The sequence below is a fragment of the Podarcis muralis genome, chromosome 5 (genome assembly GCF_964188315.1).
Source record: "Podarcis muralis chromosome 5, rPodMur119.hap1.1, whole genome shotgun sequence".
Classification (NCBI taxonomy): domain Eukaryota; kingdom Metazoa; phylum Chordata; class Lepidosauria; order Squamata; family Lacertidae; genus Podarcis; species Podarcis muralis.
The window spans coordinates 28,090,493-28,103,705 of NC_135659.1; the positions used below are offsets into that span (position 1 = coordinate 28,090,493).

Below are 13,213 nucleotides of genomic sequence, written 5' to 3' on the forward strand. Positions count from 1 at the left end.
TTAGGTAGGTTGACGTTAAAATTCAAACTGAACAGTTTTCTCCCCCATCCCTCATGCCTGTCTCTATAAATGTTACAAGTCAAATCAAAATTCACCAAGGAAGCTTTGCAACTATAGCATTTTACAAACTTTCACAGACCACCCGAACTTGACTCCCTTTCACTTGGGTTTCCTTTTTACTGCTGAATATTCTGGAGCTCCCCATTCTGTGCCAGACCAGACAACAAAGCCACATTCCTCACAAATGAAACCAAATGATTTACTGCAGACACTACAGCCTTTCCCAAGCATGCTGTGATCTCCAACTAATAAGATTTAACTGAACATGAAGAAGGTAGCAAGACTCCATGGCTGCATCAGGAAGATAGGTTCCAAAATGAATTATGATTATTCAGGGAAGTCTGACGTTTACCATTATTCATCAATAAAAATGGGTTTGGAACCAGAATGCTTTGTAAATGTTTTTAATTAAATAGATGCCTGCTCATGCTTTGTTTACAAAATGCCTTCTCCTGGGCAATTCCACAGGAAGGCATGCATCTAAGTGGATAGGATGTTTTGTGGTTTCCTTTATCAAAATGTCAATAAGTACTGCATTGGTAACCAAGAGAACAGAAGCCAGCCTTAAACAGACATCAATAATTGGTAGCAGACAGAGGTGGATCTTCACATGTATCACTTGGAAGCATTACATAATATGCATGTAAATGAGAATGTTTTTACTAGAGAAAACCTATTAAAAGATGTAGGATCAATACTGTTAGACCAGAAGAAATTGCGTTTTCTATCAGGAAATGCTCGTACCATTTAGACTGTCCTCCAATTCTGGCATCCATTATTTATATTCCACACTGAAACTTCCTGATATTGTAACTTTCTCAAATGCACAGCGACTGTAAGACTGCATTCTGCATAATTAGAATGGAACTAACGGCTCGCAACTGGTAGCAAAATCCTCAACAGCCTTTGCATGGAAATAAATCCCGCTGATTTTTACTGAAACCTGCACCAAAAAAGTATGTCGTGAATCGCCCTGCGATCTTCAGATGGAATTTTAAAGTAATAATAACCAAAGTTCACTTTTCTGCTGCAAGGAATTGAGCAAATCTAAATTAGAAACCAATTGAAATGGTAGAATTCGGACAGCTAGCCTTGTGTTAAAATAGTTATAGTGGATCTATTTATTGTCATGGTCAATGGCTAGTACAATAAAGTTATTTGGATTAGATATGGATTGCTGTGTACATAGTGCTATACTAGGATATACAGAATTAGCCATACTAATATAGAAAAAAGAACTGTAAGGAAGTTGTATAAGAGCTTCCAGATCAATTTTTAGTACCTAAATTTTTAGTCCCTAAAACTGAAATTCTACAACAATCCAAAGGCTCCAATGAATACTTGCAAACTATACACAGAGCTTTTCTGTGGGAGGAGAAAGAGAATGTTTCCCACAGAGGATACCAGAAGCAACAGGCAATCTCTGGAGACTTACGCAGGCATTCAGCTAAATGCACGATGGCACAAACTGTGTAGGGGAACACATTCAGTCCCTAATAATAATAACCTAAATAATAATAATTTATTATTTATTCCGACCATCTGGCTGGGTTTCTCCAGCCACTCTGGGCGGCTTCCAACAAAATACTAAAATCCAGCGGTCTGTTAAACATTAAAAGCTTCCCTAAAATTAAGAGCTTCCCTAATGTCCCCATTCCTACTCACTCCACCCCCAAAACTTTCCATATTGAAAAGCAAGGTCTGAAAGGTTTATGCTTTCAGCTAATTCAGCTTCTTAGCACAATGCCTTCCGAAATTGTACATATTCTCCCCTGAAAAACACACGGGGAAGCTTTCTGGTTCACATCACAGTTGGCGTTTGATACGGCGAGGCCTGACAAATTCAGGATGACGGAGCATGAAGCGCAACGTCGTGCCTGATACGGGATTATGATGATATCTCCAGTGGTTATAAGTAAGGATCCAAGCAACTCTGAAGCTGATTCCATGAGCTCAACTGGGGCTGTTTTGTGTTTTGTTTGCTGCTAACAGAAGGTCCCCAAGCCACAAATGGGGAGGGTTTCTTATTTATCAAAGTTTCGTAAGGTTTAATTATGATAAATTCAAAGTTAAGGGAATTTTATTAAGTGTTACAAATTGAATGAACAATAAGCAAACAAAAGGAGAGGTTACATAGTCAAAATAATGCACCTTATGCAGCATTTACACAGGCACAATCTCAATGGTTGTTGTTTTTCTATTCCTAGAGTGTGTGTCCAGAACGTCAGAGAGGTTGTGACAGTATAAGAACACAAGGACTGTTTTTCACATGGGGGGGGGGGGGGAGTTGCCACGCTGCATAGAAATACAATGGTACCTTGGTTTAAGAACAATTTAGTTTATGAACATCTTGGATTAAGAACGCTGCAAACCCGGAAGGAGGTGTTTTGGTTTGTGAACTTTGCCTTGGAAGCAGAACATGTTCCGCTTCCTGTTGAGTGTAAATTGAGTCCCCTGCTACTATGGGAAAGCACAGCTTGGTTTAAGAATGCTTTGGTTCCAGAACAGACTTCCAGGACAGATTAAGTTCATAAACCAAGGTACCACTGTAATCAAGTTTGGCCAAATTTCTTGACACCCTTCAGTCATGAGTCATTTCCCCCCAACAAGGCCACATCCCATACATGGGTGTATCATTTCTCAAAAGAGCCACAGACTGCGCTTTTGTTTTTGTTATTTATTTTTTTTGTTTTGTTTTTGAAGCTTTTTCGGTTCCTTTGTTTTTGTGACTGTGTGTAAACCAGTTCAGCTACTGATTGATTGATTGATTGATTGATTGTGTGACTGCAGAAATGGATAAAAGCCCCCCATCGAAACAATGACTATCATCAGTGCAGGTAAGAAAAAAAATAATTAATTTTTATCATCAACAATACTGTCTTATTTATTTTATAGTAGAGTACATTGATTATTGCTTTCATTTTATGAATCAATGGTCTTGTTAGATAGTAAAATTCATGTTAAATTGCTGTTTTAGGGGTTGTTTTTAAAAGTCTGGAATCGATTAATCCGTTTTGAATTACTTTCTATGGGAAAGCGTGCCTTGGTTTTAGAACAGACTTCCGGAACGGATTAAGTTTGAAAACCAAGGTACAGTGGTACCTCGGGTTAAGAACTTAATTTGTCCCGGAGGTCCGTTCTTAACCTGAAACTGTTCTTAACCTGTGGTACCACTTTAGCTAATGGGGCCTGCCGCTGCCGCCACACGATTTCTGTTCTCATCCTGAAGCGAAGTTCTTAACCCGAGGTACTATTTCTGGGTTAGCGGAGTCTGTAACCTGAAGTGTCTGTAACCCGAGGTACCACTGTACCACTGTATTATATTATGGCCTAACCAACTAACCACTTCCTTCAGCACAAGGGTTTACACTTGTGCAATGGAAATTTCTCCTCCTGCTGCTAAATCTCTCCTGGGGTTTTCCCCAACGCTCTGCGACAGAATGGTGGAGGATGCAGGGTGCACACAGAGAACAGAAATCTTTGCACTGGTGCAACAAGATATTTGGATACCACCCACTGCATTGTCCAACTCCCATTAAACTAGAAGTCGTGGCTTTGGAAATCGGAAATGAAAAGCGCTGAGCTTTGAACTGTCGTAAGGTTTTAAAAACTATTATTTTCAAATTCCAGTAATGCAGACTACAGACTAAATTGGAAGAGGGGGAGTGGAACAAATGCAAACCTTGACAGGGTATCAATATCCCTCTTATTTTGCCATTGATCGTTACATCGCACCATTTGACTTGCGTCACCAAAACAACCCTGTAGTTTTACACCGCTAACGAAAAAAGAACCCCATAAGTTGGTGCTTATACTGTCACTTTAGTCTTTGTCATCGAGAATGCAAGATATTCTTTCATCGAAACGGTGTCATCGAGACAGTCTATTCTACATAATTACACTATGGCAACCGAAACCAGCTGTCAGCCATCTCAGTACATTAAGTACTGATAGATATCTTAAGAAAAGTCAATGTTTCAAATACATCAAGAACATCCTTACTTTTCATCTGAATGCTTTTGTACTTAGCGACCTGGAAAAATATCAAGATGCACATAAAATACTGAATAAAATTCAACTTTCAAGAACCCAGCACCCCAGAAATCCTTCAAGAAAGGTTAATTAAAATGCAGATTTCTATGTAATTATAACTCAGCGCATACTAGCAGCTTTAGCTTCCTTTTTAAAAATAATAATAATAATAATCAGTTTCTCGTATTAATGATTCCCTGTATCATTTTGCTTCTGAACTCTGGCAGATGATTTTTGGCAACAATTTGCAGTGGCATGTAGGTGACATCTATCCTGTATCGAAAATTAAAGACACTATCTTGAAGCCCCACTTATTAAAATTAAATGTAGCAGTTTTAAATGGCATGCATGAGCGCGCATGGCTTGTGCAAATGAGTACAGACTTTCACACACAGTCTCCAATTTGCATGCACAATTTGAGCTGTCATTTTGAGAACAGGCCCTCTTGCGTCTAACGTCTGTGTTTCATTACATTTTAAATCTTAAATGAAAGAATTAAACACAAAACAGAGGAAAAGGGGAGAGAGGAGAGGAGAAAGCAGAAGGAATAAATAATTTGAAGGAGAGGGAGAGAGGGAGTAAGAAGGGGGGGAGAAAGATGGAGGATGAAAGAGTTGGTGAAAGCAGGAACAGTAGACTAGAGGAATGGAAAGCAGGTAAATAAGGGAATGAATTTGAGGGGCGGGGGGGGAGTAGAAGGGAAGGAATAAGACATTTGGAAAGAGAAAAGGTTAAAATACTAGATCAATCAGAATATTAAAGGGGTAATGCCTATTATTAGGAATAATTAAACGACGCGAAATAATGAGCAAGCTTTCAAGTTATCCATAAGACTTCTTTATGCTGGATACAAAGCAAAAATAAAGAGGAAAGGAGAGGAGAAGATGGGTATAATGCTAGAGCCCCAAACTGCACAGTTTGTAAGCCTTAGGATGGTGTGCAGGTGTTAGGAAGACTTAATCTGCAATCCTATACACATTCATCTGAGAGAGCCACTTCCGACCTCAGGAGGAGGTGGCATTGCGGGCTCATGCCCCCAACACATGCACGGTGGCTGGATTGCAGCCCCACGCGATCTGGGAGAATACTCGGGCTGCATCATCCCCTGAGCCAGCCAATCGGCTGGCTCAGGGTGTGTGGCTTGCCCCATTTAAGGCAAGCGCGGCCCAGGATCGCCCTCTTTCGGACTGCTCAACTGACTGCTTTTCCCACACGCCCACCCTTCAAGGTTTCCTTGCTATGGACCTCAGTTGGTCGCCATTAAGGGGCCTGGTAGGAATTTTTTCCACTTGGCAAATTGGCACCGGCCATTTGGTTTTCGCCTACCTCATAGCAAATCATCACAACTTCCCTGGTTTTGGCGGTTCGGCATATTGTTATGTAGATGAGTTGGGAGGGAGGAGTGCCATCACCTCCACCTAATATTGAAGGGTAGTTCGGTAAAGGATTCTGGGGGCGTTGCCTCGTCCAAAGCCTATGGAGGTCAGGGCCTAAAGCACTCCCCCGAGCAGTGACCCCGGGGGAGTTACCTAGTTGATGTGCATCAGCAGGGCTCCCCCTGCTGGTGTTAACCCTTGCCGGTCTTCATGCCATCAGGCTGAAGCCGGATAGAATGATAGGACCAATGCCTAAGCCAATACCGCTCTTACCTGTAACCAATAAAGTTGTGGCCAATTTTAGCCCATTAACCTTATTTATGGTGTTCTGTGTCATTATTTACCACTGGGGGGAGGCGGGAACTCGCCACGCAATAAGCTGCACTGAAACCAATGAGACTCACAGAAGAATTCAAACCCTGGTTGAGGAGCAAGGATCCCTCAGCTGCAACTGTGCCTAAGCCACTCTTGTTGGCCAAGTACAGAAAGTAGAGGGCAGGCCAATCATTGTACCAGCCTGGACCTGGAACAACAACAGCAGTGGGTCTGACTCGGGATCCAATGGATCCCTAAGACAGCTCAATCAATCAATCTAAGGGGGCAAAGGAGGAGGGAAAATGTGCTTCCTTCTGATGACTGACTTCTGTTGTGGGCTCACAGCCTGCTGTAGAGAACTGGTGGTGAGAGCAGGGGCAATTCCATCTCCCTGACTTCCTGTCCAAGCCCTTTCTGTTTCCTTTCCACTTCCTCACTCTCTCCACTTGGTTTTCTCACACACGTAACACCCCTTATGCAGTGCTGTGCAGTGATGATGATGATGATGATGATGATGATTATTTTGTAGCAGAACAGGTAGGACCAGAGGTGCCATCTTGCAAGGCTGATTGAGCGGGGTCCCGACATCACACATGTGAGCATCGCACCTCCATCCCTAAGCCTGGCAGAAGCTTCCTGGGCTTTGGGGAGGAGGTGTCATCATCCAGCCCGGACACTGAGGTCCAGCGCCGAGGGCCTTCTGGCAGTTCCCTCATTACGAGAAGTGAGGTTACAGGGAACCAGGCAGAGGGCCTTCCCGGTAGTGGCACCCGCCCTGTGGAACACCCTCCCTTCAGATGTGAAGGAAATAACCAGCTATCCTATCTTTAAAAGACATCTGAAGGCAGCCCTGTTTAGGGAAGTTTTTAATGTCTGATGCTGTATTGTTTTTAATATTCAATTGGAAGCCGCCCAGAGTGGCTGGGGAAACCCAGCCAGATGGGCGGGGTATAAATAATAAATTATTGTTATTAAATTATTGTAAAGCCCTGCTGCCTCCTTCCCAAAGCCGAGTGGGTTTTAGAGAGGTGGCGACAGTGCTCAGTGCTCTTGGACCCTTTAGGGGACTAGCCAATTCCCATAGTACATTGACCGCATGCCACTGACCTCAGGATATTTGGGCTACAGCACACGAAGGATGGGCCCCACTGACATATCTGGGAAATAAACCAGAGCACTGCACCCATATTCTCACTTGGTTCCTTCCGCTCTTACTCTGAGCAAACATTTGCTTTTTAACACGGCTTGTCTCCAGTGAAAGCATGAATAAATTATGATACCTTCAAGCTTCTCAGCAAAATCATTTCTTTACACGTCTGATCTTCTGTAGCAGGCTATGTAGTGACAAAATGCCTGCTTGTTGCTTCTCCCTCCCTCTCCCAAACAAGCATTCGCAGTACGGGGAACCTCAAAGTTGTCTGTCACCTATTGAGCGAACGCAACAGAAATAGGCTGTTTGCGCATTATGGCGAATCTTGAATAGAAAGGACCCGGCAGAATAGTCTGCATGCTTTGGAAAGCAGGGCTGTGTAATCCCATTGTATGAGAAGTAACGAAAGGAAGTTCTGGCCTAGGCTTTGCAGAAATGTGGAAACCTAGCACAATGTCGCCAAAGCCAGTGACATCCTTTTCCTCAAGGAGGCTCAAGGCTCATTGCACCTGGCAATTCAATTACCCTCTCAACCCAGAAAGGCGCCCCCCCAACCCCTTTCTTGCCAAGTTGAGGTCTACAGGCAATGAAATGTAGAAGAGACCACATTGTGCAAGACCTGCAAATATCTAAAATGCCCCAGGCTTGAGAGAACAAGAATCCCTGACCTTTTATGATTGCTACAGTAGTTTCCCAACAAAACACACAATATACAATAAAGCCCCTTAAATACCTGACAAAAGAATGCATTTGCTATACTCCACCATCCAAAGAACTTGCAATAATGAAAGCTCCTTCAATGAAAACCTGAGAGTCACACAGCTTCCCGGTTAGTGAGAGAGCATGGACAGAAAGGGATGGTATGTAGCAGGAATCTGAGTATGCCTTCTCTGTCTCTGATATACACCTTTGGACAATGAATTCAGGGCTCGATTAAGCCATACTGAGGCCCTAAACTACATCAATTTTAAGAGGCCCATAGCAGAACAAAGAGACACACAAGAAAATGTGCATTATTCTAAAAGAAAGGACCATGAAAATAGAAATAACTAACTTGTATATCTGCATATCTAGGCAAGATGCAACTAAAAACTATCAAATGGAAACATAGATATTTTTTGCAAACTCTATGTGCATATGAAATACTTTAAACAAAAATATCTTATGATTTCCTACTTGGCATATGTGAAGAAAGTTTCAATGTCTGTTTTAGAGCGTTTCCCTTGCTTTCTGTCTTTTCTAAACAAATGGGTGACACTTGAAATTGAGTTTAAAAGGTTGTATTTAGAGCCCCCTCATAATCTGAAGCAATAAACTTTATAATGGCTCACATGTAAATTCGCTCTGACTTAAAATACTTAAAAGTCCTATTCATACATGAGCAAAGGCACTGACTCCTAGGGGCCGAGACAGTTTCGAGCCCCCTAATATATTTTTTGAAGGGGCTGGACCCTCTCAATATTCAGAGGACGCCGTGTGTCTGATGTCAGGACATCATGCAACATTGCATTGCGCGCACCCCCGATCCTCTGGAGCAGCTGGCGCCTCTTAGCATGAGCCACATGGAGGGCTAATACAACTGGGCTTTGGCACCTCCTGACGTGAGAACTAATTGTGTTCCCATATTAGAACTTTCCGGGATGCGGGTGGCACTGTGGGTTAAACCACAGAACCTAGGACTTGCCAATCAGAAGGTCAGCGGTTCGAATCCCCGCGATAGAATGAGCTCCCGTTGTTCAGTCCCTGCTCCTGCCAACCTAGCAGTTCTAAAGCGTGTCAAAGTGCAAGTAGATAAATAGGTACCACTCTGGCAGGAAGGTAAATGGTATTTTCGTGCACTGCTCTGGTTCACCAGAAGGGGCTTAGTCATGCTGGCCACATGACCCAGAAGCTGTACGCTGGCTCCCTCGGCCAATAAAGCGAGATGAGCGCCGCAACCCCAGAGTCGGTCACGACTGGACCTAATGGTCAGGGGTCCCTTTACATTTTTATTAGACCTTTCTAAGTTACAAGGCTGCCAGAATGGCAGCAGAAACTCACCACCAATGCACATGCTTATTAGAGAAAAGACTAAATGATTCAAGGTTTCTGAAGATCACCCTCTAGACCAGGGGTAATCAACCTTTTTATACCTACCGCCCACTAATGCATCTTTCTTGACGGTAAAATTTCCTTACCGCCCACCAGTGCTCGATGGAAGGTGGATTCAGCTTGTGCCGTAGAACCCCCTACCGCCCACCTAGAATCCTGAAACAGCCACTAGTGGGCGGTAGGGACCAGATTGACAACCTTTGTTCTAGACAGCTAATGCTAGACAAATAATACTGATTATTATTAAGGGAAGAGGAACGAGCGCAGAAACCCAATACTCAGTTCTAGTCTGACCCACCGTAAAAATCAAAAGCACAAATTATTTGCCTGAAAAGGTTCAGAAGGTTTGGTTTTTCATTTGCAACACACACATGCACACGTGCACCACCGTCAAGGCTGAAACTGAGTGCCTTTCAACGTTTTCTTTTGTTAGTTCCATTCCATTCTATTAACTGAAGTAGGTGATACTTATTAGCACTCTCATAACTAGGTTTTGCCATTAAACAAGGAAAAAAAGTTTTAGTTGAAGGAATCTTTTGGAACAAAACAAAAACAAAACTACATTGCCACTGTCCTCATAAAAGGCCCTGAACTTCAAGGTTTCGTTCAAGGTGCTTAAAAATAAATAAATCTCTCTCAAGTAAACTAAAAACGAAACTAGAAAAAAATCTCGGCTCTCCTCCTCCAGCACATCATTCTGGCGTGGGTTCCACAAACCATTTAGCTTATTTTACATTAGGGAAGCTCTCTGAGGACAGGACATTATCTTCTTAAGAGAAATAAAATAAAATAAAGCTGCAGAAGCCTAGTAAACTTCTGTAGTGAATCTTATGCCACAAATTGCTTATTTGTTTTTTTTTAAATTAATTAATAGTATCAATTAAGAAGGTCCATCCAAAGCCAACAGTTTTATGCAAAGAAAAAGATATATAATTACTTGAAAAGGCAGACTGAACACATACACTGGCTATACACTTATTGCACAATATCTCCACAGGAAAGTAGCAAGAATAATTATGCAATTAAGAAAAGACTGCTAAATTTTATAATAGCTGCTTCTAAACATTATTTCATTAAGCTACATACAAAGATAAGGGCTGTAATTCAATCATACAAAAAGAAATGCAGTGATGGCAGGTTTTGGCTTTCATTTTCTTGGTGAACAAGCCTCTTCCTCTTTTTTCTTCTTCTTACCTTGTTTGCAATACTTGTGATAAATGACTTGATGTCTAGATTAGTTGGGCAGCTCTTCTGACAGGGGGCATCTGCACACTTTAAGCACCTGGGGAAGAAAGTAAATGAGTTAAAGCGACTTACAGCACAGAAAGCTGCCAACAGCATACATCCCCCCCCCCTTTGTACCTGACAGAAGCTAATCAATCTAAAAATTAATAATGCTTCACCGTTTGGGCAACAACTAAAAAATGTCCCTGGGAGAAGCGCCATTATTCCCATGCCACAGACAGGCAAACCAAGGCAACCACCAGCAGATTACTCAGGCCACCAAAGTCAGAAGGAAGCCACTCATAAAAGACAACTCTTTTGCGAGTTAGTGTGTTGTGCTTAGAATTGTGCAACAACATAGTCTTCTTCTCCAGAGCTTTTATTTCTAAGGGCAAACTAAACAGGAGCTGTTCCCTGAATCAGTAGCTATTACATCCTCTCTCCACCTCCCTTCACAGTCTTCTAATGTTCCCTCTGAGGTTATAGGCAAATGTAATGCTCAGTGCTCAAAGACTATGCTGAATGACAAATAATGAATTAAATTCTAGCTTTCCTACTGAGCAGGTTTTTACAAATATTCATGAATTTATTATCCTACATCCAACAGGATGAATCAATGACTGACAAAGGTTTAAAAAGCTGAAGGAGTGACTAAAATCAGATCATTTAGGCTGGGGTCAGCCATAACACTGAACTACGTGACTGAGCCTTGGGTCCATGCACTTCTCCTTCATTTTCTTCTCTGGTATGGCCATAAGAAGCACTTCCTTCCATTTTCAGCTAACCATGGTTTACCATTGCATCTAAGCCAGGACTGTGGTTAATTTTAACTGTGGTTTGTTCAAACAAGTCAGCTACAATATTGTGACCTATTGAGATAAGCCCGATTCAAAACTAACCAGAGTTCTGGTTTGAATGCAACTATAAACAAAGTGAGTTCAAAATGGAAGGGGATGCCTCTGATCTCCTCACAACCAGGCTGAAGGAAGCGAGGGGAGCGGGTTCGTGCACTTGATTTAGTGTTATGTCTCAGCAGTCCAACTAGGTCATGGGTAGGCAAACTAAAGCCCGGGGGCCGGATCCAGCCCAATCACCTTCTAAATCCGGCCCGCAGATGGTCCAGGAATCAACATGTTTTTACATGAGTAGAATGTGTCCTTTTATTTAAAATGCATCTCTGGGTTATCTGTGGGGCATACGAATTCGTTCATCCTTTTTTTTCAAAATATAGTCCGGACCCCCACAAGGTCTGAGGGACAGTGGACAGGCCCCCTGCTGAATAAGTTTGCTGACCCCTGTACTAGGTAAAGTACTTGGTGTGTGTGAACTAATTCATGAGAGCAATTAAGCACAAGAACTGCAAGCACGTGATGTCAAAGGGAAATAGGAAAGCGAAAAGGATGTAACTCCCTTGTCCCATGAGCTCAAAAGTTGAAAGTTGAATTTTATTCACATGTGCAATGGGATTGCCCCCTTTTCCCTTCCCCATGCATGTCCTACACACTTCCCAAATCTTCCCCAGAGAGTTGGAGAAACCCCTAGAACAGATTTAGGGGGCACATGGGGGGTGGAGGAGATAAGGTCCCATTGTGCAAGTGGAAATTATTGTGCTTATGGAACAGTTACTTAGCGCTACATTGGTTACAAGCCAAGACTGGAGATAGTTTTCAGGTATGTTCAGCTCCAGGGCCAAACTTTGATAGAGGCATCACAGCTAGTTTGAAGTTGACATATTGCTTTCTTCTGCCCACTGTTGACTCTTAGCCAAACAGGTTTGAGAAAAACTATAACACCTGAATGCAGAAATGATCATAGCATGAGTATGTACACCACAGGCACCAATTCCTTTATGCCAGCTTCCTCATTCTAGAAACATTTCACCAGCCTCCAGGAAGGCTACGGACAGGGCCCTATAAGATCCTGCATGCTTAATCCAAAGCCAAATGATATCTTAAATTGGAAGAAACCACTTCATTCTGGATCAGCAAAACAGGAGCAGTAATACCGCCCTGCCTTGCCTGTTGCAAGAATTGTAGCACTAATGTAGGTAAAGCACTCTGAGTACTTGACATGCATTATATAAAACCTTCAAGATTATTGCTGTTTCTACAGCGCATCATCCCATTTCAATGCCTCACACTTATGGGGAGCCCTGCAATTCCTGGCAAGCAGAATATTGTATTATGTTGAAACAATAAACCTGTGGTTGGTATGAGATAGTAAGTTTGGACCACACGTGGGAGGAAGAGTGTTTAGTCCATACAGGGTGGTTTTGGGGTTTTTTATTTGACAATGTTAGACCAACAATAAAAAGAGACAGCTTCAGAGCACATTTCAGCAAGTCTAGAGCAACCACAGTGATCAAAGGAAGGAAAGGCTTAGATGTAGGTCTAAGCTTTAAATAAAATACACAAAAATTCAATTTTAGAGACGCTGCGTATGAGAAAATATTAATTGTGTGGGCTCTTGTTTTGAAGATCTTCTAGGAAAGCAGATTTTAAATAAACTATAACCTGTTTTAAATATGACACCTTGGGGGACGGTGCTCCACAAACACCCGTCTAACTTTAAACCTGCAAAGAGAACATCTGAAAGAACTGCCTAGGAAGCCATCTTAGCAATAGATTACAGTGGTACCTCGGGTTACATACACTTCAGGTTACATACGCTTCAGGTTACACACTCCGCTAACCCAGAAATAGTGCTTCAGGTTAAGAACTTTGCTTCAGGATGAGAACAGAAATCGTGCTCCGGCGGCGCAGCGGCAGCAGCAGGAGGCCCCATTAGCTAAAGTGGTGCTTCAGGTTAAGAGCAGTTTCAGGTTAAGAACGGACCTCCGGAACGAATTAAGTACTTAACCCGAGGTACCTCTGTATTGTGTAGCATCGTTATGCATCTTCCGTCAATAATATATATTTATTTGCATTATTATTATTGGAGCGATAATAACAATAACAGTAACTGT

The 13,213-nt window shown here is 42.3% G+C and overlaps 1 protein-coding gene across 3 annotated transcripts in view; it reads right to left on the minus strand.

Moving 5' to 3' along the window:
- Nucleotides 1-13,213, minus strand: part of DPYD (dihydropyrimidine dehydrogenase) — a 501,994-nt gene that overhangs the window by 350,281 nt on the left and 138,500 nt on the right. For all 3 annotated transcript variants that reach the window (XM_028732753.2, XM_077928465.1, XM_077928464.1), the window contains exon 4: nucleotides 10,219-10,306. In XM_028732753.2, the coding sequence (XP_028588586.2) occupies nucleotides 10,219-10,306 (88 nt within the window). The remainder of the gene's footprint in view (nucleotides 1-10,218; nucleotides 10,307-13,213) is intronic.